Source organism: Denticeps clupeoides, chromosome 11 (genome assembly GCF_900700375.1).
Source record: "Denticeps clupeoides chromosome 11, fDenClu1.1, whole genome shotgun sequence".
Classification (NCBI taxonomy): domain Eukaryota; kingdom Metazoa; phylum Chordata; class Actinopteri; order Clupeiformes; family Denticipitidae; genus Denticeps; species Denticeps clupeoides.
In genome coordinates this window covers 16,178,444-16,203,416 of record NC_041717.1, presented here as the reverse complement: position 1 = coordinate 16,203,416, position 24,973 = coordinate 16,178,444, and the positions used below count along the sequence as shown (strand labels likewise).

At 46.5% G+C, this 24,973-nt stretch overlaps 2 protein-coding genes across 14 annotated transcripts in view; one reads left to right on the top strand and one right to left on the bottom strand.

Annotated features, from left to right (window-relative positions):
* Nucleotides 1-3,851: 3,851 nt before the first annotated feature.
* LOC114799266 (disabled homolog 2) lies at nucleotides 3,852-23,360 on the top strand. Of its 3 annotated transcripts, none has more exons than XM_028995763.1 (15): nucleotides 3,852-3,937; nucleotides 12,943-13,168; nucleotides 17,025-17,173; nucleotides 17,728-17,826; nucleotides 17,964-18,095; nucleotides 18,179-18,262; nucleotides 18,384-18,407; nucleotides 18,493-18,537; nucleotides 18,955-19,017; nucleotides 20,260-20,835; nucleotides 21,044-21,173; nucleotides 21,715-22,161; nucleotides 22,361-22,428; nucleotides 22,604-22,688; nucleotides 22,809-23,360. In XM_028995763.1, exons 2-14 carry the CDS (start codon nucleotides 13,087-13,089, stop codon nucleotides 22,670-22,672), a joined length of 1,968 nt encoding a protein of 655 aa, XP_028851596.1. In that variant the 5' UTR covers nucleotides 3,852-3,937; nucleotides 12,943-13,086; the 3' UTR covers nucleotides 22,673-22,688; nucleotides 22,809-23,360. The 3 variants fall into 3 exon arrangements, with proteins under 3 accessions (XP_028851596.1, XP_028851595.1, XP_028851597.1); XM_028995762.1 differs by lacking the exon at nucleotides 3,852-3,937 and adding an exon at nucleotides 4,283-4,795; XM_028995764.1 differs by lacking the exon at nucleotides 3,852-3,937 and adding an exon at nucleotides 9,461-11,223.
* Nucleotides 23,361-23,515: 155 nt separating this feature from the next.
* The window catches only part of clip1a (CAP-GLY domain containing linker protein 1a), a 32,767-nt gene continuing 31,309 nt past the window's right edge, over nucleotides 23,516-24,973 (bottom strand). For all 11 annotated transcript variants that reach the window (XM_028995739.1, XM_028995743.1, XM_028995738.1 and 8 more), the window contains one exon: nucleotides 23,516-24,501. In XM_028995739.1, the coding sequence (XP_028851572.1) occupies nucleotides 24,273-24,501 (229 nt within the window). In that variant the 3' untranslated portion in view covers nucleotides 23,516-24,272. The remainder of the gene's footprint in view (nucleotides 24,502-24,973) is intronic.

Genomic DNA, 24,973 nt, shown 5'->3' with positions numbered 1-24,973 from the left:
GTTTGTGTGTTGCCGCGATTAAAAACCAGTACGTATGTGTGGAAGTTCACAGAGACAATGCAGCCCAAACACGTGCGGGGTCCTTTTTTCCACCCTGGCCGGTGGAGTGGTGGGGTATTAGGTAGGAGAGGCTGGCCTGCTGCCCGGGACTTAACAGTGGCCGCCTTGTCGAATGCTAAATGAGGTGTACAGTGGTGTTTCAGCCCTTTCCTTCAATCCCTCAAAACATTTCTGCACCGGTGGGGGTGGTTGGCGAAGGCGCTCAAAAATCCACATATGGAGCCTGTTACTCCGCCCCACGAGAGAGGAGCAATGGCACCAGACTGCAGTTCTACATGGAGCCAGTAAAACAGTTCATGAGACGTGAGGCTGGGTACCTACATCGGCTGTGAGAGCCAAGAAAATCACATGCGCCTCTGCGAAGGTGCGGCTAGTTGTAATTCATACTGTAGTTCAGTATGTTAAGAACATGGCAGACAAAATAGAGCAGGAAACCAGGGCTTGGGCTTTTTTATGAGACACGGGCCCCAGTGATCAGCCTTATGAAACACTAAACCATCATTTACTCTGTCCTGAAACTGCTATACTGCGCGTACACTCCAGCCGGTGCAAGGTACGCCACCACCAGCAGCAAACGTTGGTTTTTATTTGAGGGATTTTCTGGGATTGGGCTAAATGATGTTGTATTAAGTTTCCTGTTACGGTGCGGTCGCAGAGCACCAACCTCCAAACCGCTGTCACCGGGGTATCGAATTAAAAAAGAAAATCCGGTGGTTAACTGGTGAGCGTGTCAGCGCTGCTGTTAACCACATTATCTGCACGGAGAGAGAAATTATTGCGTTTTCAGCGGTCAGGATTTCTAGGTAGTAACAAGGTCACTGCTACCACTCTCTGAAAAGCTGGGCCTTCCACATGACTGGCGGGAAGTTAGAAGGCAGTGAAGTGGTATTACTAGAAAGGGGAGGGGCTTCAGACTAGCGTCTCATCGTACCTCCAGAATGCAACTTCCTATGTAAACTGCATGGCAGCCACGCGCAGCACCTGGAGTTTCGGCAAGATGCTGGTTTTCTATGCAGGCAGCAAAAAAATGATGTAAAACCAGCAATATTACATTACATTTGAAGGAATGAACATAGAAATTTGAGATAATTGTCTTGTCCTTTAAGAATACTGATTATTTGTTCTTCACTGGTTCTCCCGGAGAGTTTTTTTTTTTTTTAAGGAAGTGTTGTGAGCAGCAGCTCATCTGAGGTTGGTGAGGCAGCACATTTTTGGGGAAGTGAAATAGTTGAGAGGCCAGAGCTCTATTTCATGATTGGAAACACTTGCTGCTCGGCTCTGGAGCTCAGCTGGAACTCAGAGTGAAAAGAATGCGTCAGAGAGACAGCGGGAACAAACGTGCAGGGACCAATTCCTGGAAGATACATGCTGTCCTGTCCTGGACCTCTTTCACTTGGCCACTTCCTGTGTTCCCTTCCTCTGAACGTAGCAAGAGATGTGCAAGGTTTTCTGCACCTAATAGACTTTAGATACCTTATCACTTCTCTGTTTGTCCACACGCATCCCTAACACCACAAACCAACCTAATCTGATTTAATCTAATCTTGTTTCATCATTTTCACTCATATCACTTTTTCTCTCCTGATTCTGTGCTCTCTGTTGCACATCATTGAGAGTAATGTGTAATGGGTCTCACTGTCCCTTCTGTGAATGTGGGCTTTATATCAAAGCCAGATCTCTGAAGAGTGTTCTGAGAATGAACCCTGAAACACTGAATTAAGTCGTTCGACCCTTGACCTTTTCTAAGAGCTTGAAGAATAGAAGCCCTGAGAGAAAGGGAGGAAGAGTCGCTCTCCCTTTCTTTATCTTTCCATCACCACCCTCACGTCTTCCTCTTGGTCTTTTCCTGTTAACCATTTGAAACTGTGGCTAAAAACACCGTCAGATGCCTGCCAAGGAGATATGAAGCCTTTTGTACGAAAGTTTGTTCCAACCTTCATTGCGATTGGCTGGGGGATATTCATGCATCACTGGTACGTCAAGATATCAGGACGGCACTGCTGTCAACATTTTGCCTTATTTAAATTGTTTTACTGTAGCATCATAATAGCTTTATTTCCCATTATTAAAATGTTTGATGTGCCTGCAGCCGTGACGGAAGAACCAGACGAACTAAATTGAGCTTCCTTATCAGTTCTTTGTGATGACCTTCTGACCTCCCTGCGACATATTTTTCCCAGCCCACAATGCATTCTGTCCCTGGACTAATTCTAGCCCACTGGAACAACACTTCCAACACTTCTGAAATAAATTCTGTCCCATCATCAGGACGCGCTCTTTTAAAAGCCTAAAACATTGTGCATTCGAGCATTTCTGCACATTTCTTGCATCTCTTGAATGAATTCAGTCACATAATTGACGCGCTTTCCAAACCACTAGAGAGACCTCCACCTCCCAGTGTCCGGTGCGTAAACACATTCAGGACCTTTTTACAGGTAGGACACTGCACTTAGAGACAGCATTTGTGTCCTTTGACATTTACATGCAATATTCATATTCAGTGTAATGTGCGTTGCTATTTTATTGATTTTTGCACAGCACTGCAGCCCAGTAGAATCCAAAACAATATGAATTTGATTATTCTGCTCTATTATGAAATCAAATTTGAACAGCATTACGACGTTCTTGCAGAACCAGGCGTAGGATGTGATTATTACAAACAAACGGAGGAGGAAAATATCCATCTAGAATCAGCGGGAGGGATTTCAACTCGCGGTAATTTTCCACAGCTTGGCCCTGTGCTGTTTATTCGTGTGAACAGTCTGAGTCATAAACATGCATAATGAAGGCTCAGCCCTCAGTGTTTCGGCAATAAATTATAATAACGGCGAGGAGGTGAAATCCCCACCTTGGTGGGCCTCCCACTTGGGAATCCGCAGTCAGCCTCAAACAGTGACTCCAATTTTCTCTACAAAGATCCCACAATAACTCAGGCCATAAATAAACATGGTCTGCAAAGACCCTGGATGCACAGCTGCAAGGGACCATGACAGAATTTCAGTGCTGTCAACCCACATGGTGGACAAATACACAATGAGGTGGGCAGAACTGCAGCCCACGAAGGTCTGACCCCATGATGGTCCGAACCCTATTCATCTCATGATGGAACAACCCACACCGCAAAACCATGATGGTCCAACCCCTGTCCGACCCGTGAAGATTACTATGATGAATGCTGGACAACCCCCCACCTGACCTTTGATGATTTCACCTCCATCCTGGTCTGAAATGTGACAAATTAATGATGGTCTGCATCAACCCCTGTGCTGCCATGCCACAAATAACAAGCTAAACTAAATTTTTGTAGCTTTCTTTGGAATAGACTTGAATGAATCCCAGGGATCTGACTGTCACTTTAAGAGTGGATTTATTCACAGATCTGTTATATGTCCCACTGTCCCGTTTTGTATTTGGACCCTCTCTCTGAATGCATGAGGCAACTGTATGTTCTAAAACAACTGGAACAAATCAATGACGGAACAAATATACACTCCCGGAAAAGAAATTGCACAACTTACGGGTAACAGTGAGACACCGGGAACAAAGCCAGCGAGAAATCTCCAACAGAGGGCCACACGTGACCTCTACAAACGAGCAAGCTTTACACAGATTTGCAGTCTGTTGGGATGGATGCCTTCCTCTGTCCCAGGCCGCTCAGCCCTGGTGGCCGTAATTGGTAGCATCTGCTACGCCTCAAGCTGCCTTCCATGCAGTTCTGGAGAGCTGGAGCAGAAACGCACGCAGCCCTCTGCCCCAGCGCTAATGGCTGGACGCAGTGAGTCATTCGCAGCCGTAAACGCGGCGCTCCAGCATTCCTGGAATGATTGCTGAACAAGAACTATCTGTACGAGGCAGAGGTGTCGCAATGCTGCAGATGGTGAGCAATGGATGCGAAGTGTGGCTTCGTCTCTAGATTACAAGATGTGAGAAGATGGGGATGAAGCTTTCTTTCAACAGGGAGAGTTGGGAATATTTTTCTTTGTCATTTGTTCATTAGTAACATTTTAAAAGGTCTGTTTATTTATTTTTAATAAGGGTGATTAGGACTTTATATATCTGGGCCTTCCGGAACGTTGGCTGCTACGTCCACCTTAGGTCTGGACGTTTGCTGCCTCCGGTGCAGTAGACCTGAATGGTGCCCACCAACCCTGCTGGACACGAGCAGCTTAATCAGCGGTCAGTCCCTGACCGCAGGGTGGCTGCTGGTTGGGTGTGTTCGGGTGATGATCTGATCCCATCAGCACCCCATCCTACATCCTTATCTAAGCAGCGGTGAAAACTGACCGCTGGGCGTGGATGTGTGCTGCAATATAATATATTATAATACAGTAATGGTCGTTGAGTGTGCATTGAAGGTTGTTAAATGTGTACAGGAGGTCGGTGCTGATGTTTTAACCCTCAGCAGCTGCGGCCTATGAAGACTGAGGGAAGTTGCCAAATAACGTCTCGGACGTCGGAATAAGATCATTATGATAATTGCAGTGGGTTTTACGCGCGCTCTCGGTGACGTAGCGCCGTTGGGGAGCCTCCCCAGAGCGCGCAGGGTCTGGTGCGCAGCGGGTTAACGAGGGGGAGTCAGCGTGTGTGTGTGTGCGTGTGTGTGCGTGTGCGTGTGTGTGTGTGTCCGTGTGTGTGTTGCGTGTGCCGGGCTCCGGCTGCAGTGTCAGCTCCGCTCATTTTCTCCGCGGCGCACCCGAGGCTCCGGGAGACCCTGCGGCCGCGGCGGCTCGACCGGGTGAGTGGCGGGTTCTTGGCGGGGAAAACGTGCGTTATTTGCTCCTTCGTGTTGACTTTCCGCGTTCGGATCGGAAAATAGCGGCGCGCATTCCGCTCGTTTCGGTACACGCAGCACCGACACGAACAGAATCGTTATCGCTATTCCGCTGCGTTGCGGATCTCGGGGTTGTCGGCGAGGTCCTTGTTCTGCAGAAGGCTGTGGTGACATCTGCGGCACTGTATGGAGGAACCGGGGCTGGAGTCAGCTGTTCTGTATCAGCCAGGCTTGATGCAAAGTGCTCCCACCAGACACTCCGTGCTGGTGTGAGGGGTCTCCGGCTCAGACCTCACTGGTCTGACGTGGATCAGCCAAATCCTTTGACCTACATTCATCTTCAGGTCTCCAGTTATAAGCCGGAGGATCATCGCGCCCCTCGGCTCTGTGATCTCCTTGTCTTTGAAGGAGAAGCGAAAGATGAAAAGTTGGATGTGTGCTCAGACGCTCTCAGGTCTGTTCATGAAAGCGCGTAGGTGACCCGGAGAACTGGGTTCTGGTGATGGGTGTGGACGCGAGCGGCGCTTGTTGATGTGAAGGGAGATTTACGAGTGCTGGGGGGAGATTACTGTCCCCCATCCCCCACCACAGCGCGTTTAGAGAGAGGAAAGCCACAGTAAACAGTGAAGGACGCGCTGATCTTCAAACGTCCGCTGGTTGGAGGCCGTCTCTGCTGGTGAAGTGGGACGTCAGCGGGAGTCTGGGACAGGGAAGGGGCGGCTTTTTATCATTCCCGGGCTCCAGCGGACCCACTAGACCTGATGTTTTAATTGTGGCCGCAGACTGGCCCAGGACTCTCGAGCCCCCCGTACCCGTCTCCGAGAGTCAGCTTTCTGGGTGTGTTTTATTGGAACCAGATGTTGGCTCCGGGATCCGTCGGCCATCTTTGGTTCCTTCGTTTCTTGCGTGCTCCCTCGGCCCTGTTTTCATTACGCCGACTGGAATGTCTCAGCAGTGACACCACATGCTGAGGTGGGTGACCTTTGAACCCTGCGCTCAAACCCCACTTTCTCTTCAAGTCAGGGCCTGAGTCACCACGCTTAACAGGGACGGGGTTGAGGCCAGATGTGCGACCATTTGTTTCCTCACTTAAGTGTCATAAAGGAGGTTGACCTCTGACCTCCGTCCTCTGCAGGGTTTTTAATCTCCGGATCATGTGACGCGTGTTTGACCACACGGCCGTCATCACTTTGGCCATTCAGGAAGTGCCATTGGGTGGCCTTTAATCCACGACAGCAGACTGGCATCGCATTTCTGCATCCCATTGACCCTCCGATTACTGCCTGCATGCTCCACAGACAACAAAAAACTACAACAGGAAGCTTGACCTCTGACCTGGCCAGGGATAAAAAAAATTATTAAACACATTTTTCTCACCTCTCACTTCTTAACTGTTTGATAAATGAATGCACAGGAAGTTGAATTTTAAGCTAAATGTACAGTACTGTAGGCTATATAATGTTGTTGGGGCGGGCGGGTGGTTCTGAGACCCCAGGGGCCGAGCAGAAGGACTAAGAGGCTCAATAAAAGGCGTACAGCTGACATTTTACTGAGGATGGGTCTACAGCAACGCGGGTGAGGCGGTTGTGGGACCACACAGGGCGGCGGGCAGCGTGGCGCGATGTTTTCACCGCCGCCGGGGTTTATCTGCAGACCAGCAGCTTCCTGTCCCAGGGCCTGGTATTGTCCTTAATGTGGAAGCGCACAGCAGTATAATTACCTATTTATCGGCTTTGTATGTGTTGTGTGTGTGTATGTGTGTGTGTGTGTGTAAGGACATGCAGTGCTTCTGTGTTTAAAGTTATGAAGGTTGTTCAGAAAACTATTCTTAATAAATATCTTGACACGAATGCAACTCAAAATGACATGTTGGATCATTGACATATTCTTATTTGAAAAATATATAGCCATAAATAAAACCTATTCTGTGTATAGGGTGGAGAAATACACAATCCCATAATGCATTGGGGTTTTTTTGTTTTTTTTTAGATAAAATGTTAAAGTTACCGGTGTCATGAAGTCCACAGGGGAGACGTGGTGGAACCCACTTTTTACAGTTCTACAACAGTCTAATGAACTGATCTGAACTTTACATTAAGTTGCAGTGCTCAGGCGCCTCGAATGAAGCGTTGGAACCTTTGGGCTGTCTAGTTGTCTGTCCTCCCGCCTGAAAATATTTAGTCCCACCAGCTAATTTTTGGAGCTGCTAATTACTGCTGCCCGATCACATCAATGCGCCATTGTGTCTGCCGAGTGGGTGCCACCCCCCCACCCCCCGTGTGTGGCGCTCAGCTCTATATTTTAAAATACAATTGTGATTGTGCTGCAGCGTGTGATTATGAGGGAAGGGATCGACCTCGCGCTGTAATTTCAGGCCTTTTGTAGCCGTGCGGCTTGTTTGTGGGACGCAGCTTGTCTGGTGGAGGAGGAGGGATGGAGGCGTCGCCCCTGGTATTTGATGAGGGGGTTCGATGATGGACGATGGATGGATGAGTGGGTGGTGTGCTTGTCATGTAAAGTGACTATGTGGCAGCAGCGAATGCGGAGGCGTGTGCAGGATTCTTGGATGCCATGGTAACACCTTTGCTGAGGAGATGGGCAGCGTATGCATGTATTTAATCCAGATCTTCTGGAGATAAGATCAGTCACACTTCTCTGCATCAGAGCTGCATGTCATTAGCAGAATGCGAATGCTAGTTTTTGCACAATATTGATATATTCCAGGTCAGGATTTCATTACTGTAAGATTGTTGAAATGATGGTTTCACTTGCATATCATAAAGAGTCTACAGAGGACGTGAAAAACGTAAGAAAAACATATTAATGTGACGATACTGTTGCATTACAGTGCATGAGTGAACTAGATATTTTATTGCTCTGTCAACCTGCCTCATCTATTTCTGATCATCACTTTATCAGTCATTCTTATCCATTTTGCTGCCGTGTAAATAATGTGACGTACAGAGAGGCCTGGAGATGGGTATCTCCCCTTTCCCCCTTAAATCCTCTGTAAACACACACACACACACACACACATACACAGATTGTGCTTTTGCCTTGGTGGGGGAGTTTATCTCTGGCTCGTCTCTCATCGCGTTTGAGGTCCGTATTTGCTGAAGCTTGGTGGAGGCGAGGGGGGGCTGTAGGATGCACAGGAAGGATGCTGTTTGCTCGCATTGTTCGTCCCCCTGCTGAGGCACCCTCAGCCTGAGCTCTGACCTCCTGCCCACCCTGCCGCTCCTCGCCACTGGCCCGGCACAGGGAGATAAAGGCCAATCATTTTGATGCTATTATTATCAACACAGCACCTTTTATTTAAGATTCAAGATTGGTTTATTGTCAGTACAACAGCATACACAGTATACCGTGTATTGAAATAATGTTTCATTCAGCCCCCCCCCCAACCATCGAGCAATCGTAAAAGGAAAAAAAAGATAGATATGTATATATACACTTAACTAAACTATACTAACTAAAAAAAACTAAAGCTTAAATACTGTACAGGTTATGCCCTATAGGAGGAAAGTAGAACTTTTGAACAAGTTGAACAGGACATAACTGGACAACTTCATGTAGGAGTGAGTGGATATGTTGGATATTTCAAACAGGACACACAAGACAAGACAAACGTGCAAAATGTGCAGCAGTTTGACCGCAGAATATATAAAGAATGTATTATAAAAATCATCATAATAATAAAATCACTTAATAATAATAACACAAGATATTACAAAATTGTAAACCAAAAATATTTCCATGTGGACAATGCAGCAAATCAATTCAATTATAAAGAGATACTGTAAATTATTAAGAGTTGCACTCTGACCGCTTAACCTTTGAACCCAGTTGAAACAGATTCATGTTCAGCCTCTCGGCGTTATCAGAAAAAGTGACTCTTCTAGAGTCCAGCGGTCTGGGAGACCGGAGATGAAATGTCGGCCCAGCGTATCCCAGCTTATTCTCGAGAATCCGAGAGAATGTGGCGCTCCCATCCTGGAGTGGGACTGCACCGTAAAACCTGCGATTTGTCTTCATCTGAGCGCCACGGCGACTCCAGGAATGCAGCCGTCTGAGTCCTGAAGCGGCGCAGGCGCGGGATCAGGCCGACTTATTTACGGGATTTTGCTCCGCCTTGTTCAGGATTTACAGTGCACTGCTGCTCCGGGTACCTGGAATGTGCTGTTCCCAGCGCTCCTGATGTCCCCCACCCCCCAGCCTCCCTTTTTCCTTACTGTTTTTGCTTTATGTTGGTTGACACCCCAGAGCCGCACCTGGAATGGTCAGGAATGTGGCCTAGATTTCCCAGACTTATGGCTTCAAAGACCTAATTTCGCTTGTTTGGAACAGTTGCTTGACCTTTGAACTGCACTTGTTTGTTTTCGTCCCTTTTTCTGGCTCTGCTAATATTTTTCTGTATGCGTTGCCCGATATGTGGCACGGAAGTGGTGGGGCAGTGGTGGCCTAGAGGGGCAGTGGTCCCCGTAATCAGAAGCGGCCCCGTAATCAGAAGGTTGCCGGTTCGAATCCCGATCCGCCAGGGTGCCACTGAGGTGCCACTGAGCAAAGCACCGTCCCCACACACTGCTCCACGGGCACCTGTCATGGCTGCCCACTGCTCACTCAGAGTGATGGGTTAAATGCAGAGGACAAATTTCACTGTGTGCACCGTGTGCTGTGCTGCTGTGTATCACATGTGACAATCACTTCACTTTACCTTAGGAATTGCAGATACAGCAGGTTGTGATGTTTTTCCTCTTGTAACCTTTGTGTCACGATGCTTTAACGCATCTCTTGTCTCCCGCTGCACCAAGCTTGACCAGAATACAAAAAAATAATAATAATTTTCACTGCTACTGCAGCATTGGAGGATTGGCGCATCAGGCGCAATCAGAGAAAAATTCCTGCGGAACATAAATATTTGGACTGACCGCCATGTTTAACCCAGTTCTGCTAAAAACGGATCCTGAGACCAGGCCCAGAACACCTGAGGGGTCACTTGACACCGGCGGGTGGTGCACCCACAGCTGTTGCAGCTGTTGCTCTTTGCTTTTAATAGAAAATGTGGGCTGAGTTTAGCTCCGAAAGCTTGGTCAGGGTGAAGGTTGGGGGTCGTCTCGGGGTCACAAGTGTGGGAGCCATCGCTGCAGCTTCCTGTTTGAATCACTGGCTCATACCTGATTCTGACCACACCCTGTGTTTAGGAGATAAAATGAAAGATTGATATGAATAAAGCCTTCAAAAATATTTCATAGTATAAATGGTCAGGATCCCTTTTTACTCATTTATGGTCACTTAGAGGTCTCTGGAATGTTGGAATGGTCAGAAAAGGGCATAATGGTGAGCTACTCCCGGGCTGATGACTGGAGGGGGTTTCAATTGTCCAGAATGAGAGCTGTCAATCACATACACAGGCTCCTGTCCTATTTATACTTTCAAGTTACCTAAAGTTCATCTTCTGGGTGTCAGAAATAATTGCAGAACGGGACGTTTATTTTTGCAAATTCTGTACGTTCCTGATTTCACAAAATAACTTGCTGTAATCTGCATTTTTTTTTCCCGTTGCATCTCAGTTGCAGTGAACACCGTACAGATTTAACAGCTGTTGTTTTGGTGACCAGTTGCTAAAAAACATATGAAACGAGGCTTTTTTCCCAATGCAGCGCGGCACATAATCACCTCTGTGGCGCTGCTTCGGGACCGTAAATGGTGTGTGTGTGTCTGTATATGTGTTTGTTTCGGCTTTACTCAGGGATTTGATGTGCAAAGCTCTTTAATGTACTGACACACACACACTCCTTGCAGGCATCTCTCTGCATGTTTCGGTGTTGGGGGTGTGGTATCTCTCAGCATGTTGGGTGGCTTCGGGAGTTTGAAGGCCCTGTGTGGAGCCGATGTTGTGTTTGCTGTTTTGACTGCTGTACGATGCCTCAGATGAGGAATGCAATCGAGCGAACGCGCACACACAAATACACCCGCTGACCCCGTGCTGTGTTTTCCGTTTCTATGAAACCAGGCATGTATAAAACAGAAACATCTGAAGTATTTTTGTTCTGGACATCGACCAGGAAGCTCCAGTTCCTTACAGGCTGATGAAAACAAGCAGGGATGCAGAGGCAGGAATATGGATGCCAGATGGAGAGGAAGCCCAGACTTCCGGATCAGGAAGTGTGGAATTCAGACCTGGGGCCTCTTGGCTCCACCTTCCATCCACTCATAAACCCAGCAGAAGAACTGCAAGGTCACGTAAAACCGAACCAAACGTCACTAAAACAAACATCTGATGGACAGAGGCTGGCTGCCGGGAACCTGCCTGGACCCATGCAGTCCTCCGGGAGGGTCTGTAGAAACGGCCTTCTGTTCTTCAACGACCTGGTTTAATGCTGGAAAGTTAGGTGGGGTGTGTGACTCATGGACCGGGCATTTAGACAAACTTTCGGCATCGACCGGGCTTCTGGTTTTAGCACGGGCGATTCAATTTACATTAGCACTTGTAGACTTATTGTTCCATTGACCTGGAAGAAGGACCCAGCTGGGGCAGTGGTGGTCTAGCGGTTAAGGAAGCGGCCCCGTAATCGAATCCCGATCTGCCAAGGTGCCACTGAGATGCCACTGAGGACAATGCAGAGGACAAATTTCACTGTGTGCACCATGTGCTGTGCTGCTGTGTATCACATGTGACAATCACTTCACTTTCTTCACTTTCTTTAGCTGTTGTATGTGTCAATCTAATACTGATAGAAGATTACAGTTACAGGAATTGATTACAAAGTCACCAATGTGAAAACTTCAGCACTGTGTTTGAAAATGTCACTACATATTATAATTTTGTAAGCCCCAGTGTAATGAGCATGCTTACTGTTTCAGTCGTCCATTTATTTAATGAGACCACAAGGGTACAATTTAAAACGTTACAAGCGGTTCACAATCAGCACCATCCCATCTAATGGGGCTTAATGAATGCTTAACAAACCTGTTGACTGTTCACGCCTGTTTCTTTCTACCCGATGTGAATTTGGACTCATCTGGAATGTTAAGATTCTAAACATTGATTTGTGCAGAAGGCATCAGTCCCCCTAAAGTTATTTTGTATGTTCAGATTCATGTACAGAAACAAGAAACAACCTCATCTTTGTCTCCCACACATAGAGTCTACTTGAGTGGGCCACCCAGGTATATTTATGGACACCCAGGTGCAGTCGTGGGAAAAGGAAATAATTTCATTCCAACCTCTACTGTGAGGCAGTGGGTAAAGAATCGGAAGGTTGCCAATTCGAATCCCGATCCGCCAAGGTGCCACTGAGGCTTTGCTCATCTGCAGCCTTCCGGGATTCGAACCGGCAACCCTCTAGGCCACCACTGCCCCTGATGGGTTAAATGCAGAGGACACATTTTGTTGTGTCACATTTTGTTGTGCTGAACAGATTTCACCATGTTATTAATTATTTAACGAAAAGGAAGCCTAATGCCTGACGTGAAACCCTAGTATGTCCAGATTGCACTTTTAGCATTTTAATTCAAGGATTAAAAATTACTTTTAAATATTCGATAAAAGTTAGTTTTTTTTATATCTTCAATGAGTTCAATGCACTTTTATTTATACGGCACCTTTTATAGTGGCACAAAGCGCCTTACATTAGAACAGTGCTCAAGGCCAATAGTGGCAAGGAAAATCCCAAAGCTCAGCAAGGAGACCCCATCTTCCTTGGGTCAGCACTGGATTAAACCTGGGTGATTCGGTGAGATTCATCCAGGAAATGGCGGTATATAGCGATTATTGCCGTCCAGTTATATATTATTATGATGTATCTTCTTTACCGCGAAGATCAGTTCTTGGCATGCAAACGCCAGTGTGTTGATCAGTAAGAGCAAGTGAAGAAATGCTGCTCGGCACCAGATGTTCCTCAGCAGCCACTCATCTTCAGCAGCCTGTTAAGGTTTAGGTCAGCAAAGATTTCGAAAATGCCAATTAAGCCAAATGAGGCCAATGGGATGAAAATTGACCTGATAGGATATTTTTTCAAAAAATAAAAAAATACCACCAGTTTGTTCCTGGTCTTAGATCTACACTGACGTTCTACCTGTTCTCTTCTTATCTCATTGCTCTACCGCAGGTGAGGTTCGGAATGAGTCAGTGCTGAGTCGGCTCGCTGTGAACACGTAGTCAGCCCGTGGCTCCCCTGGCTCCACCTCGTGGTCCCTACGCTCACGTGACCCCGGCTCTGCCCTCTGTCCCAGACAAACGCTGGACACCCATCATGTCTGCAGACGTGGAAAGCAGCGTCCCTCCGGCTGAGCAGGCCCCCATAAAGACGCCGTCAAAGAAGGAGAAGAAAAAGGGTGAGTGGGGCTCTACCGCGTCTCTACCATGCTGTGTCCAGTGATGCTGAACGGTGCATGTGTGTCTGTGTGTGTATGTGTTTTGTGTGTGTGTACATTTTACATCCTGCATGTGTGTTATTTGTGCCTGTATGTGTGCATGCATGAATGTATTGTGTGTGTGTTTCTCTTTGTCTCCACTCTACACTGGTCAAAGTCCAGTATCTGAGTCAAACAAAAAAACCTACAAACCACAGTGCCTTTATGGAATCTTCTAGAGGTCAGTACGTTCCGGGGAACAGTACCTAACTTGCAGATCTTATTTCTCCACCTTTGATATGCTTCACTCTCTAATGTCCATTTGAAACATAACATATTTGGGATAATGTTCATATAATTCAACGTTCTCTTCTTGCTGTATGTTCTCCATGTGTTTTAAGGGGGGCTTTGGATGCTGCAGAGTTGGGGTCACACAGTTCGTTGGGTAGCAGGTCCCTGGGTCGTGGAACCGATAGGCCACAGATACGTTCCTCGTGTCCTGAAGTAGGTCACACTCTCCAGCAGAACAATAAAGGGCCACCTCCAGCATTCCTGGGCCCCCGTTGAGCCCGTATTTCTCTGGATTTATTTTGCTAAGCTGCGCCAAGCGGCCGCTGAGCACTGGTGTTTGTCTTGTGCGACTCTCACACCAGTTACGGGCCTGGTGCTGCGTCCCCCAGGTGGCCGCGGGGGAACAGTGCAGCGAGTTTCGCCGGTTCTCACGGCCCCACGCCGCGTAACCCGCTCTAGCTGTGAGGACAGAGTGCATCTGGGATCAGCCACAGACTCTTCAGGGAGGGAGTCTGGGAAAATCGCTGAAGACGTTTCTTTCTATAACAATGATCACTGTTATGAGAAACAGCACATTTGGGTCATTTATGTTATGTTAAGTTTGGGGCTTGTTCACTAATGTAAGGTCAGAGGTGTCCTCAGGATTCACTTATACAAATATGTTAAACAAGAAAAACGCATAATCTTTAATGTTGGTGCAGGTTTAAATGCAGAATGAATGAAGCTGTAAATCATCAGGCTGCTTATGCTCTGTTTATAAAAACACCAGGAAATATCTTCTTCCAGGTGGCAGAAATAATTACATACCAACAAAAGGTTAATTATCGGTATCTTTCTTGAAGATCCAGATAATTACCAAGTGGCTCTTTCCTGTTGTATCTACTTATGTAAATCCTGAGGGCCCTTATTTTAGTGCTGCACTGGTTTGAATATAGTGCCCACTTTTTTTTGCTGGGGGGGGCAGGAAGGGACACAGAGTTTAGGGCAGTAGTGGCCTATTGGTTAAGGAAGCGGCCCCGTAATCAGGAGGTTGCTGGTTCGATTCCCGATCCGCAAAGGTGCCACTGAGGTGCCACTGAGCAAATGCACCGTCCCCATACACTGCTTCCCGGGCACCTGTCATGGCCGCCCACTGCTCACTAAGGGTGATGGTTAAAAGAAGAGGACACATTTTGTTGTGTCACTGTGTGCTGTGCTGCAGTGTCTCACAATGACTTTCACATTAAAACTTTCATCACATTATAAGGGGTGGCCGGGAAGGTTGGTAGACTGATTATGAAGATTGTAGTTGCGGGGTCAGGGGTTTGTGAAGATTGCACTTGTGCAAATGGGGGTGAGTGTGAACGCTGCCAGAATGCATTTTTATGCCATTTTATTACTAGCACGAATATGCATGTAGAAACCGAAGATGTGACAAATGTTTGGTCACCCAAACAAGTCTAAAAACCAGGCCGGATATGTTGAGGGAACATATATAACCCTAACTTAGTGGCAAAGTGCTAACTCTACACAACTTACTTATCAACTTATAGTCAATATAAGCAAATCATTAAACACTAAATTTTCACCCCAAGACGCTTCAGATTTTGAAAAGCTCCTCTAACAAACTTATTAACAGCTCTGGTTGGACACGCCCCTGCTGTGCTGATATGTGACATTACAGTAGCAGCTTGTAGCCCGTTTGACCCTATGTTGATCATATTCTCTGGTCCTGAGCAATGTCATTCTCAATGGTCATGGCTGCACAACCATTTCCAGCCACAGGACTCATTTGTCTACAATTGGGGATTTCATGTGGCGACTGGTGATTTCAGTGCTCAGTGTCACCAAACACCTCGTAACCATTCCTTCCCCAGGAAATGGTTGAGGCTCAGCACTGGGAGTTTTAGTTCATTAAGGGGGCCTCGTTTAAAAGCACCCGTCACAAATTGCCCCCAAAGCCATCATTAACTGTGTGACAATCGGCAGCGCTCTACAAAAACGTACCTTCAGAAAATACCCAGTGAGGTCATCATGAAGGAGGTTCCTCCGTTGTTCTCGCTTTTTAGTGGACCAGTGGTCGTGGGGTGGGCTCCAGCCTGTTGAGCCTCTGCATGTTGTGAATGTCAATGGTGGCCTGGAGTCTGGACCCCAGCCAGCCTCCTCCCCATCATCCAGCAGGGGTCCCAGACGTCAGGAGGCCCACAGCCCAGTGGGGATGTCTGCCCCCTGGCCAGCTGAAGTCGGAGGCTGCCAGCATCCTGGGTCAGAGTTGAGAGTGAGTGAAGGAATGAATGCTGATTGGTCATTGCTCTGACGTTCCCAGTGTTGGGCTTTCATGAGCAGGTCCATCACAGGATGGCGGCTCTTCGTTTTGTTCTCTCAAACAGAGTGTGCTCCGGCACACAGTGCTAATTTGAGTGGTTGCTATAGCGATGTGAACAGGAGTCTCTGGTGCGGTACACGACTTAAATGTCCAGACGCTTGAATAGCCTCTTAACTTCCTGTTTCTGTTCAGTTCTGCATGTGTTGGTTCTCCTGGCATGGTTTTCTGATGTTGAGGCATGATAGTGGTAGTAGCCTTGTGGGTAACACCAACAACATTTTTTTGTTTATCAAAATCATAAGCAGCATGTCTCAGTGGGCTTAACAACCACTACAGATGAAACCCCTCATACTTTGACCCACACTGGACACAGGGAACAACTCCCTAGATATCTCACATGGAGAAAAAAACCCTGGAACAAACCCAGGGGGGGGGACTGATTCAGAGAGTGTTAATGCTGGATAAACAAGAGTCAAGAGTGTAAGAAGATTGTCCATGCTGATGATGCCCAAAGTCATGAGATTTTTTGGATTGTCAGGTGGGGCCAGTAGCTCATGTCCACATCTGCACCTCTCTGGTGGTCTCAGCAATGGACTCTGGGCTCTTGACTCATTGTGCCTCAGCGAGAACAAACAGAGGGAGTTGCCGGTTTAAATGCCGATCCGCAAAGGTGCCACTGAGGTGCCACTGAGGTGCCACTGAGCAAAGTGCCGTCCCCACACACTGCTCCCCGGGCGCCTGTCATGGCTGCCCACTGCTCACCAAGGGTGATGGTTTAATGCAGAGGACAAATTTCACTGTGAGCACCGTGTGCTGTGCTGCTGTGTATCACAAGTGACAATCACTTCACTTTACTTTAGACAGTGGCATTGCATAATACAGAAATACGTGGTTACGGTGGTACACTAGTGCAATAGTGGCCTGGACCCTGGGATTCAGTTTAGATTTAAACACTGAGACACTGACCAGCAAAAACTGTTCCACAACTGCGCAGCTCTATAAGAGATGGATCTGCTCCCAGCTGTGACCTTCTGTAACACACTCACCTATAGACCAGAAGACTGCAAAGTCACAGGTTCAAAACCCACCTACCACCATTGTGTCCCTGAGCACTTAACCCTGAGTGTGTCCTGGGGGACTGTCCCTGTAACTACTGATTGTTAGTCTCTGTGGAGAGTTGCGTCAGCTAAACGCCATAAACATCTCATATGGAGCTCCTGTTTTTTCCCTTCCCATCCTCAGCTGCCGCTAGTCCACAGAAGACGGACGACTACCTGCTTGTCAGGTTTAAGGGTGACGGTGTGAGGTACAAGGCTAAACTGATCGGTGTGGACAACGTTCCTGAGGCCAGGGGCGACAAGATGAGTCAGGACTCCATGATGAAACTCAAGGTGGGGTCAGAGGTCATGTGAACACTGTTGTACAATTGGGCTTTCAGAGAATAAATATTCAGACAGAATATTTAGTCTCTGTGCACTGATACTGGTGCTGTTGAAATTTGTTTAAAATGCTCAATATATTTGTAATATTTATTAATTTGCTATGATAACCATAAAATTCTGTTATTCTGAAATGTCTTTGTATCATAATTATTTCATGAGATTTCCATGTTACTTGTCATATTGTTCATATGTGGGTATTTTAATGACATCTATGATTTATGTGACCAGTGGGATAATAATGAAATGTTTGTAAAAACATGTATTAGGCTACATCACAGCACTCACCGTATTCACATGAATGAATATTCATAATCACAGGATTATATTTCATTTACATAGCACATATTCTTAGCATATATATAGCACTATACTAGATTTTATGGATACAGTGAACTTCATTGTACTTCATTATGTTATCATTCATATATTACTTAGTTATCACTTCCACCAGAAACATTAAAATTCTTGTTTTCTCATTAATGAATAATGTCTGTGGGTTTCAGGGTAAGGCGGCGGCCGGCCGCTCCCAGGGGAAACACAAGCAGCGAGTCTGGGTGAACATTTCCCTCTCGGGCATCATCATCTCTGATGAGAAGACTGGGGTGAGCTTAGAAACATTCAGAATATTCAGAACATTCAGAAATCATCTGTGATATACATTTTTGTAATGTGAATTATAATTTAATCTGTATAGTAAACAGTAAAATAAACCAGCTCCATCTTCTTCTGTGGCATTCAGGCAGCCATACACGAGCATGCTGTCAATAAGATCTCTTTCATCGCCCGGGACGTGACGGACAGCCGGGCCTTCGGCTATGTGTGCGGCGCGGAGGGTCAGCACCAGTTCTTCGCAATTAAAACTGCGCAGCAGGTCAGAAGAGCTCTGCATTCATTTTTTTTATGAAAACATGAATCCCATTTCACACACTCCATAATTCTTTTTTTTTATTCCAGGCGGAGCCTCTTGTCATTGACCTGAAGGACCTCTTCCAGTTAATTTTCAATATGAAGAAGAAGGAAGCTGAAGGTAGCAGAAAGGTACAGTATGTGACAGCTTCTGAGGCTGTGGACTTACTTGTCACCTGTCTTAAGGCACGCACATGTAAACCGTGCAAACCCTGTCTCCTGTCTCTGTTTGACCCTTTCTTCTCTTTTGCAGGATGAAACGGTCAAGGCGACAGAGGTATGCGTTCGGGTTTCATCCAATCAAAGGCTTCATTATTTGTCGTGTTTACAAAACAACAATTTCAGTGTGTCCCATTTTCCAGAATGGCACCGAATCGACCAATGGAAGCCAAGGCGACAAACTGAAAGTAAGTCCTTCACTCTCGTCCTTCATGTCTTGGCTCAGATTGAAGGTGGAGCCGGCAGGGTTTGACCTTGCACCTTGCCCCAAATGGTTATGGGATAAAGTTTTCATGGAAAAGTGCCCCTGGACCAATGTTTGGATCTCCACCCCCTTAGCCTGTCCTCCACAGGGGGGTATGACCAGGCAAACTGGCCCCCCAGGGCATAGTAACAATGTTAAAAGACAGGAAGTGACCAAGACAAGCTGCATACCAACAGCAGCCTACTTGAACAGCAGCCCCGCCCTAATGCAGCCAGTTTTTTGTTTTTCCTGGACCTCTCGCCTTTTTCCTGTTCACACGTTTAAAGAACATCTTAAATGATCAGTGGTTATCTGGCATTATACTGAGTTTTATAATGAACTCTTCTCCCTCGTTCTGCAGGGCGTAGAACAGCTGGACCTGTTTGGAGACATGTCCACCCCCCCAGATCTGCATTCTCCCTCGGTGAGTCGAGCGAGCACTGTTTACACTTTGGGCGGAAATAGACGCCTCTCTGCAGTTCCTCCCGAGAGGGTCATGTGACAGATCACTTAAGAGACTAAACACTTGGGGAACATGAACACTTTCAAAAGTGGCTTAGAACTTCCTTTCCTCCTTCAGAACAAAACAACCCAAACCAAACCCCACTACAGGGCTGCTTAAACAGGGCAGTTTAGTATGATGAGAAAAACAAGGATCTCCAAAGGTCATATGATGGTATGACTTAAGGTCTCAAGAAGGTGCGTCATATGTACTGAAAAGATCCCACAGATTTTGTTTTACTCGACCTTCCAATCTTGACTCAAAGTTTAATATTAGTGTTAGAAATCTGATGACTGCATATCATCGCGAACACATGCAGACTGTAATAACAGAGAGAACTGAGCCCTTTTTCATTCCTTTGCAATGTAAAACTACAGCCAATCACAACCAGGAGTCAGGAGAAATGTCCATGATCCCACCACCATACTAAACGTACACTCCTACAAAAGACACTTTGGTAGAGAATAGTTAAGTAAGAACATAAATTGTAGGGTTGGGCAGTGGTTGCCGAGTAGGTATATAAGCAGACTCACAACTGTCCCCACACACTGCCCCCCGGGCGCCTTTCATGGCTGCCAACTGCTCACTAAGGGTGACGGGTTAAATGCAAAAGACACTTTTTGTTGTGTTCACCATGTGACGCACTGTAAAAAAAAAAACACTTTCATTATTCACTTCATAAAGTATTGGTTTGTATTTTTCACCTTTTGTTTTAGCGCCCCCTATAGGGAGGTTTTAATATGAAAGCTTTTTGTTTCATTCAGTTGACCACATTAATAAAGGCAACGATCAGAATAAATATAGCTGAATTTCTTGCTGCAGAAACACATTTAAACTGATGATGGTTTTTGCTGTGATGCCAGTGTTCATTAGCTTGTGTGGTTTCATTGTCCATTTCTTTTCTTCTTTTATTTGCAATGACTGGGCATTCACAGCCAGGTAACTTTGTCTGAAAGATGAGTGCCTGAGTGTTCGGTCATATGTCACACACCCATGCACTTATGGTCCATACACATGTTCAGTGTGTGTGTGTGTGTGTGTGTGTGTGTGTGTGTGTGTGTGTGTTTTGTCATGGGTATTTGTAGTTCAGTGCATGTCTACAGTGTGTTTTCTGTAAAAGAAGCACATGCAGTAATAAAAGTCCATCCCGCCTGTCTCCTCTAGGACTCTCAGGAGATCCTGTTGATGGACCTGTCCACTGAGATCGACAGCAATCAGAACTGTGTGAAGGGAAACCCCTTCACCACGTCCCCCTCCTGTCCATCTGTCCTCGGGTCCCCATCCGGGCTGTCCCCTGAAAACCCCTTCACCCCCCAGCTCAGTTTCTTCCCCGCCCCCATCCCGGACCCCTTCAGTGATGACCCCTTCTCCAAAAGTGACCAGTCCTCCAACAACCAGCATGCCTCTGCTCCAGAGAGCTGCAGTCACCTGTTCAGTTTGATGAACGGTGGCTCGAAGAATGGCGACTCTGACTACCTCGGCCATCAGTTTGACCAGATCTCCAACAGGACGACCGTCCAGACCCGGGCCGACGGCCAACCCTGCGAGCCGTGGACTGCAAGGTGCGTTCCTGTCCTCGAGCAGAATGGGCACCAGAACAAAGCCAAACACAACCCGTTCCTGGAGGCCGTCCCCAATGGTGGCAAGCACGAGGCAAATGCCAGTCACGCTAAAGAGTCGGTCATCATCAGCCCTCCCCCGACGAATGCGAAGGCCGGACGGGGGAGGCGGAGCGTGAAGGTGAGTGCCCGTGTGGCTTCGTGCATGTGGCTGATTTCATGTTTTAACGACTCTGTTAATCATTACCCATTATGGTGTGCTGCTTTTTAACGCTTCAGAGAAATATATCTGGAAGGTAAGTGCCGACGTGTTTGTGTGTTTGTGTGTTTGTGCAATCCTGACCTTCTAAACCACCAGAATAGTAAAGAATTATTTCGTGTCCCTGCAGTCCCCTACAAACGGCAAGCTCGCCACGGACCTGTTTGCCTCGTCCAACCATGCCGAGTCGAGCCATCTGGCTGGAGCAGAATCGTCCCCGGCCAGCGTTTTCACCAGCGGTGAAGCGGGGGCTGCTGTAGGTGAGGATTGGATCTTCAACTTAACGTTCAGTGTTGCACCACAACATGCACCTACAGTATATTTGCACCGGCGCTACACTACATATTGTATAAGTATCGCCATGCCAGCATTTACATCGCAGGACATATGATGGCACCTTCAACGCACACCAAACTGGAGAAATCTTTCACTCTTATAAAAATTATTTTACATTTGAATATTACTTTTTATTAAAAATAGTGCGCTAGTGTACAGGTGTACCCAGGTTTGTACATGTGTAGATTCCAATTGTAACACATTGTAGATAAATACATATATATATTTATTTTTTGCTGCTATTACCTGTGTTTCTATCCACTTTCTGTCATGACAAATGCAATTTCCCACTTGTGGGACTAATAAAGGTTGATCTTATCTCATCTTATCTTATCTTATCTTATCTTATCATAATTGTCAACAAGTCTGAATCCTGGAGTTCAGTTAGGTAGGGATTGTTTTTCAGGTTTCCTCTTTTTTTCTTGATGTTACTGATGAGAAAACAAAATCTTTTTTCTCTGACAGGGTCCACTGTGGTCTCATCTCCCAGCTCATCATCCTGGACGCAGCCATTGACCTCCATCTTCCCCACAGCTGCATCCAGCGGCCCGCTTTCCCAGCCTCCATCCTTTTCCAACTCCTCTCCGCCTGCATGGGGCACCACCTCACACACCTTCCCATCGACGTGGGGACAGCCCAGCAGCTCCATGTCTAACGGGACCTGGAGCCAGGCCCCAGCTGGAGGAAACCCCTTCCAGTCGTCTGTGTTCCCCTCCTCGTCAGGGCTCACGTTGGGGCAGCCGCCGGCTTCCAGCCCCCCACCGCAGCTGCCCCCTCGCTCAGCCCCCAAGGTGGACAGTAACGTCTTCCTGGACCTGGATCCGCTGGCGGAGAAGGACAGGAAGAACAGTGTGATGGAGATGTTCAAAGACTTTCAGCTGGCGAAGCCTCCAGCCATCCCAGCCAGGAAAGGTCAGGATCTTGCTGTGGCTGCCTGCAGCCAAACTCCGCCTGTACCCTAAACCTAAACCTAAACTTAACCATCCATCCATATACACGTATCCAGAAAAATAATCAACACTACCTGGTCATCAAAACATCAATATTCTGTATTGATTATAATTGTCACCATGCCCTGATATCTTTCATTTTTTAATCTGTTCCCTGACAGAGTCTATGAAGTCCTCCACCCAGGGCATTTTCGGCACCTCCTTCAACGCTGGTCCCTTCGGAGCGTCGGTCAGTCCTGTCCTGTGGATATGTTCTTATTTTTTTTATGCTTGAGCGTTGATTTCCTGTCTCTATCTCAACTTTGAATTATTATCTTATTTATTAAGACTGATGACTGAGGCGGTCAGTGAATGCTGAGTTTAATTGTACAATGAGTAATGTTTTTGTCACTGATGTTCCTCAGAGCACTCCTGCCATCAAGTCTGCAGGGACGGACCCCTTCCGGGAACGTTTCGGAAACCCATTTGCGTGACCGGCTTCTGCTGCAGGTCTGAGTGTGTTTATACGCTTCCCCTGCTAGCACCAACGCACACTGAACAGGACATGTGGACTCAAAGAGTACTAATTTGAAAAACTAATTTAAAGTGTCTGTTGTGTTTCCGCTTTAGGGGTTTTGGCTCCCTGGTGCTGCAGTATCTACCTGAAACCATCATCTGTAGGAGCAGAACCCCAGACTCAGAGACCCTCTCTGTGGCCCCTTTCGCCTGCTCCTCCCACAGTGGGGGATCACTGCAGGCTGGAGGAGGCTTAGCCCCAAGACTTTATATAAAATTCATATTTAACCTGGAACCAATGTGTGTGAGCAAAACACCAGCACACACTGTGGAGTGATGGACGACACGGTCATCCCTATGGAGATGGTAGCTGTTGTGAACAATTTGCCCAGAATAAGGCTCTCCCATTTAATTTCCCATGTCCGTTGAAAAACACAAAATCCACCGAAAAAATATGCATCTTCAGGAATGTTCATTTTGATGAAAATGTTGCCATAATCAACTTCATATGAGGAGATATTTCTATGTTTGTGTGTGTATATATACATATATATATATAGATATTTACACTACTGTGCACTACTCTTTATTTTATCTTGAATGCTGTAACTGACGAGAATCAAAACCTATATTCAGCGCAATAAACTGGAATCGTAGTAAACTGGACAAGGCATCTGAGACATTAAGTTATGAATGTAGTGAGTACAATCATAATTATTTTATTGCAAACCACACAAGCCAAAGTGACATTTTTGTTTTTTTTTTTTTACTGTTGATTCGAAATACTCAAAATGGGTGGAGAAATGGGCAGAGGAACAAAATTAGAAGATTAACTTTATTTAAGAAGGTAGTTTATAATGTGCTTTAAAGCAGCAATGGCATTTCTCCTCGTTCACCACCATGCAGCCAAACCCCCCAACAGAGCCCTGAAACGTGGGAAAAGGCAAAGCAAAACCAAATATATTTACAGACACACAATTCTGATCGAAAGAGGTGCCAGTTGGTTGAAAACATTATGTAAATTTATACAGATTTTTAACATTCAAAATTACCAAAACAAATAAACTTTTACATTAAAACATCTTCTCACAAATATTCTCATAATGATAACCAGTCAGGTTAACCGTGTCCTCCTGAAGGCCATGTGCTCAGGGCCGGGAGAAGTAAAGTGTGTGCAGTGCACTGGAACCGGAGTGGTGGTGGCAGCAGCAGATTTCAGACCACACCCACCCAGACCTCCAACCTTCGCAACAGACATCCACCCCTCCAACACACAAAGTACATTTAAAAATGTAGAAAAACTCCTCTACCTGTTCACAGAAACTGTTCCTTTTTTTAAATAAAAGGAACCGTCAGCACTTTTATTTTGATACAGCATGTAACAGGCCAACAGGCCCGACTCCGCCCACTCAACAGTCTCATACATGTGCAGCAATATGAACAGATTGACCGGGAGGAACAAAAATCTCCCGTAAGGGCGCTTTGGGGTATAGACTTGCGGAGTGCACATACGCAAAACACACACACACACACACACACACACACACACACACACACACACACACTCTCATAGGGCTTTTAATAAGTCTGGTCGTCATTGCAGGCATCAGTCCAGTGGCCAAACATCTCACAGATATCACAGTAGGGCCTCTGGTCGGCTGGGTTGCCATGGTAGGTGCTGTGGGGCGGGGACTCGGGCATCTGCTCCTGCGTCGGACAGTCCTCTGTGTCGTGGAGGTCAAAGCAGTCACAGATGTCGCAAAACAGGCGCGGCGGTGGCTTCTTCTTGGTTATGGCCTCAGCCGTCCTGTGGACAATGAGGAGGAGAAGGATGAATGCCACAATAAATAAAGCAGTACCACTAGCGGCACAGTACACGCACAAACGTATCCGTGGAAATTAAAATCACAAATTTCATAAGGCAGAATTGAAAGGTGGAACCACTGAAATATCTGAATGGAGGTGGAATGGGTGAGTGGCTGAAACGAGTAATTGAGTAACTCGAATGAGTCGGAGGCAAAAATTCTTTTGATGTAAATTCTTTTGCCCCGAGGCTTTGTTTAATTAGTCAATAAAGTCCATCTTTTAATGTATCACTCCCGCTTTTTAGAATACTGTACAGCACCGGTATCATTGTTTACATGCACATTTTGAAGTTTTAAGGCGGCACGATTTATGGCAATGGGGCAAATTAAGATATTGGTGCATAAAAGGTTGCAGCACATGAAACTAAAGCATCCTTACATGAACTGCACTTCTCCAAGTGGACTCTGAGCTTC

Bases quoted from the DNA above. Each gene is read 5' to 3' on its own strand.
- LOC114799266 (XM_028995763.1), top strand. From the start codon at position 13,087: ATGTCTGCAGACGTGGAAAGCAGCGTCCCTCCGGCTGAGCAGGCCCCC. The intron at 18,408-18,492 runs GTATGCGTTCGG...CCCATTTTCCAG, and splicing joins AAACGGTCAAGGCGACAGAG to AATGGCACCGAATCGACCAA. The intron at 22,162-22,360 runs GTCAGGATCTTG...GTTCCCTGACAG, and splicing joins AGCCATCCCAGCCAGGAAAG to AGTCTATGAAGTCCTCCACC.